Source organism: Otolemur garnettii, unplaced genomic scaffold (genome assembly GCF_000181295.1).
Source record: "Otolemur garnettii isolate 467f Iridium unplaced genomic scaffold, OtoGar3 scaffold00002, whole genome shotgun sequence".
In the NCBI taxonomy this organism is placed as follows: Eukaryota; Metazoa; Chordata; class Mammalia; order Primates; family Galagidae; genus Otolemur; species Otolemur garnettii.
In genome coordinates this window covers 54,818,600-54,823,203 of record NW_003852397.1, presented here as the reverse complement: position 1 = coordinate 54,823,203, position 4,604 = coordinate 54,818,600, and the positions used below count along the sequence as shown (strand labels likewise).

The following is a 4,604-nucleotide window of genomic DNA, read 5'->3' as shown; positions in this document are numbered from 1 at the left end:
ATTGTTGTTTGGCGGGTCCGGGCTGGGGATTCGAACCTGCCACCTTAGGTGTACGTGGCTGGCGCCTTAGCCGGTTGAGCTATAGGCGCCGAGCCCACCAACAACTTTTAAACCTTGCTAATCTAACAAAAACCAGTATTCCATGGTTATTTTACTTTGCCTTTTTATAATTACCAGTGATGGTGACAGATTTTCATATGTTTATTGGCTGTCTATATTTGTCTTTCTTTGTTTTTGTTTTTTAAACAGAGTCGCACTTTCTTGTCCCTGGTAGAGGGATGTGGCAGCATAGCTCACAACAACTCAAACTCTTGGGCTCAAGTGATCCTCTTGTTTCAGCCTCCCAAGTAGCTGGGACTACAGGCACCCGCCACAATGCCTGGCTAGTTTTTCTATTTTTAGTAGAGACAGGGTCTCGCTCTTGCTCAGACTGATCTTGAACTTATGAGCTCAAGTGATCCACTCACCTCGGCCTCCCAGAGTGATGGGATTACAGCTGTGAATCACCACACCCAGCCCTGTATTTGTCTTTCTTTGAATTGTCTATTCAAACCCACTGTCTACTGGGAATATTATTTATTCCCTTTAATGTTATTTAGGAACTGTTTACATATTAATGAAGATGATCAACCCTTTGTCACACATAATACAAATAATTTAAAGCAAATATCTACTATAACTAACCATTTCGATTTATTAAATATTTCATAAAAATCTTCTAAGCAAAAATTAAACAATGTAGGATAGTTTCATCACCCATATTCAACTAAGAGCTCCTTGCTGGTGTCGACTATGCTCTTATACCTCCCTGTGTCCTCCACACTGTATATCCTATTATACAGTGCCCTATACAGGATAAGTTTAGCCTGTCATGTGTCCTGTACACAACACAGCAGGTGTTCCATTTGTGCTAAATGCAGGAGCAAATGAATGGACCCCTGGGTCCATTCATTCAATGAATGAATGAATGTACACAGGGCTGGGCAAAGGTGTGGCTCTGGAAGGCAGCTGCTGTCCCTCCAAGTCTTGGGACTCCTCTGACCTCTTTGGTGTGGACCAGTACCTCATGAGAAACACTGTGAAAGGTTCTACATCTCATGAGGACCTCGCCTGTCTGAACTGTCTCAGCCTCAAACCCAGAGGTTTGAGCAAACAGCCATCCTAAGCTTGGTGGGCATTGCTTTTCTACTTGGTGAGGTTTGCAAGGCTGAGGGTCAGGTGTTAGAGAAGAGGGAGCCTGCAGGGGAGAGCTGGGGTGGCCACTGCCCTTCTGTGTGCCCTTACCATGCAGATGAGGTTGTCCCAGTACTCTCCCCACATGTTTGCACAGGCTGTAATGTCAATGCTCAGCCGCTGGTAGGCCCCCAGCATGCCCTGGGAAATGTGGGGAAAGAAGGCAGCTCCTTTCCCATGAGACAACATGCTTTCCATAAAATCTGAGGAGAAATTGGGAGAGGGGGATTCAGGGCCCTGGGGTTGGTAGTGAAGTGCAAACTCTCAGGTGATAGCAAAGCACTACCCTAGGGAAGCTACCCTAGCCTTCTCCTAAGGCTAAACTTATCTTCTTCTTAGGAGTACAAAACCCAGAGGCCAGCTAGCTGTTCAGGACCCTACTTGGCCAGCCTCTTGTCTCCTAGTGGGCCATGCCCCAGTGGGAGCCCTCCCTCATGAGCCATCATTCATCCCATATCAAACCCAGGCCTTGTGTATGAGCCTATGTCCTAGTAGGGAAATGGCCTCAGTTAAGAGAAGGGCACTGTAAGGTGGAGCCCCTTGGCCATCTGGGGTCCTTGCTGGGAAAGACACTGAGAGGAGTCTGGGGTTCTGATCCCCTTCTCCCTTCTCTGGAAGCTGCTTGTCTACATCCTCAGTAGGTCATGTCAAATTCAACTCTGACTGTTGCCTGGGCCCAGCAGCCCCACCCTGGTAGCTCTTACCCCGCTGCTCTCGCTTGGCCAAGAGCTCTTGGATCCGTACTGTCTTTAGCCAGGCAGGAGGCATGTCAGGGCTTTACAAATGCAGATGCAGAAACAGTATTAAGGAAGCCAATCTTGTCCTAAGACCTACCAAGCCATGTTCTGTGGCAGCCAGCATTCCACAAAGTGCCCAACAGAGGAAGGTGGCTCTACCTGCTCCTCCCAGGGGAAAGCTGGTCAGGTATTTTCTCCACCCCCTTCTCTGGTCTTTGCTCCCATAGTAGCCCACCACCTGGAGCATCCTAGCTGCAGGCCACCCATCAGCTGCAGGCATTGCCCCCCAAGAAACCGGGAGGACTCCAGGCTCTGTGCTCCAGTTATCCCTGATTACAAACACAGCCCAGATTCCCCATCTCTAGCCCATACTTCAGCAACAGGCCTATTTCCAGTCTTTCCTGCTGACATCTGTCATCAGGTACACACTAGCTTTTGGGAGTGGAAAGTTAATGGCTTAAAAACTGTTCAGGGGTCTCCCACCACTCAGGCAGTGGTGTTGAAGTTAGGCTCTCCTGCCTCAGGAGGTTAGATGGTGGGCTCTCCAACATGGTCTTGACACTCCAGAAAAAAATGTTTTACAGTATTTGCTAATTTCTTTGGTGTAAATACTTTCACCGTGGCTGATTTCAAGTGACACCCTTGCAAAATGCCTGAATATTTACTGATTGGCTCTCCTGACACTGCTGCCCACCTCTCAGACTGTAGGTGGGCCTAGTACTGGCTGAGCGGGCACACCACTGTGAGTGTATATGTACATATGTTGTGTTGTTGTATGAATACATGTATGTGTATATGCATCTGGGTGAGTGCATATGCACGTGTGCATGTGTGTGTGCTTGTGTGTATGCAGTGCGTGTGCATGCGTGTGTATGCATGTGTGTGTTATGTGTGTGAGAGAGTAAGCAGTGTTCTAGGTCTTGCCTCTGCCCTTGACCACAGAGCTAATGTTGGTCTTTTTTTCTTGAGACAGAGCCTCAAGCTGTCCCCCTGGGTAGAGTGCCGTGGCTTTACTGCTCACAGCAACCTCCAACTCCTGGGCTCAAGCGAGTCTCCTGCCTCCGCCTCCCAAGTAGCTGGGACCACAGGCGCCCACCACAACGCCCGGCTATTTTTTTTTTTTGGTTGCAGCCATCATTGTTGTTTGGCGGGTCCGAGCTAGATTCAAACCTGCCACCTTAGTTGTATGTGGCTGGCATTTTAGCCGCTTGAGCCACAGGCGCCGAGCCGCTAATGTTGGTCTTATCTAGGGGGCATCTCTTTCCTTCTCACTTCTCCACATGAGCCCAGGCACACTATTCAATGCTCCCTGAATACTCTGTGCTCCTGAACACTCACTCCCACACCTTTGCCTGCATATTTCCCTCGACCTACAGTAATATCTTCCTCACTTACAGGCCCCTCTGGCCTGGTCTAACACAAACCTTTCACTCTGGCAGCCCAGGCTGAGGAGAAGGGGCTGCGCTCCCAGCCTTTCCCATGGACAACCTAGGGTCTGAGAGGTGGGCAGCAAGCACAATTTCCTCTCTACATTTCCACATGTTCACCTGTGAGAACACAAAGTCCCACCTCTTGCACTGACCAGCCTCTGGCCACCTAAGCCACACATCTGCCCTGGGAAATGCCTATGAAAGAAATAAGACTTACAGGCTGGTATTTTTGCTCAGGCTATTCTGGGGGCTGCCAAAGTACTCAAATTTGAGGGAGAAGAAGATCTGTATTGGGGAGCAGTTGGTGAGGATGAGCTGACAATTCACATGGGTCCTCAGTGGCACTGTTGAGCCAAAGTCCAGGCAGAGCTTATTCAGGTCACCTGGCCACTCCTGTGTGCTGGAAACACCATGAAGCACTATGTTACATGCCCCCTTGGCCCTGCCCAGAGAGCCACCTAAGGTGAGGGTGCAGAAGCTGCCTGGACATTAGGCTTTATCCTTGGACTCCCTCCTCCCCACCCATGACACTGAGAGAAGACCCAAACTCTGCACAAACTGTCCTTGGTCAGTTGCATGTCTCCCAGTTGCTGGGCTTCCTGTGGGAAAGCCCAAGGTGCCTGTATCATGTGCCCTGCCATTTCTTATCTGCCTGGACACCATGCCTCCAAATGTGGGGAGAGAGCACAAAGAGGGCAGGGATGGGGTAAAGGGATCTGTTCCCATAGAAGTGTTAAGAGGCTGCAATAACACTGTGTCCTTTTCCTCAGTCCCCAGGCCCTGCCCCAGCCCTGGCTCACCTGCTATTAGAGCCTTCCATAGAGATGGTGATGGCCACCTGCAGTCCCTTGGACTTCCCAGAAATGCCTAGGACCAGTGGCTTCTTCATGCCTGACACGTAACAAGGGAGGGCCAGATTGGTCAGCTCTTCCTACAAGAAAGCCCATCCAGGGTTAAGACCCAGAGTTGGGAACTCTGAAGATGAGCCCAGATAGACTTCCAAGAGGAGGCTGGATTGGCACCCGTAGCACAAGGCTGTCAGGTTCAAACCTAGCCCGGGCCAGCTAAACAACAATGACAACTGCAATAAAAAATGGCCAGGCACTATGGCGGGTGCCTGTAGTCCCAGCTACTTGGAAGGCTGAGGCAAGAGAATTGCTTAAGCCCAAGAGTTTGAGGTTGCTGTGAGCTATGACACCATAGC

General features: G+C 50.0%; 1 protein-coding gene across 1 annotated transcript in view; it reads right to left on the bottom strand.

The window, feature by feature from the left end:
* Positions 1-4,604, bottom strand: part of DLEC1 (deleted in lung and esophageal cancer 1) — an 84,858-nt gene that overhangs the window by 9,686 nt on the left and 70,568 nt on the right. The window contains exons 22-25 of the mRNA XM_003781896.3: positions 4,201-4,331; positions 3,618-3,800; positions 1,938-2,008; positions 1,285-1,436 (exon numbers count right to left, since the gene is read on the bottom strand). Coding sequence (XP_003781944.1) covers positions 1,285-1,436; positions 1,938-2,008; positions 3,618-3,800; positions 4,201-4,331 — 537 coding nt within the window. The remainder of the gene's footprint in view (positions 1-1,284; positions 1,437-1,937; positions 2,009-3,617; positions 3,801-4,200; positions 4,332-4,604) is intronic.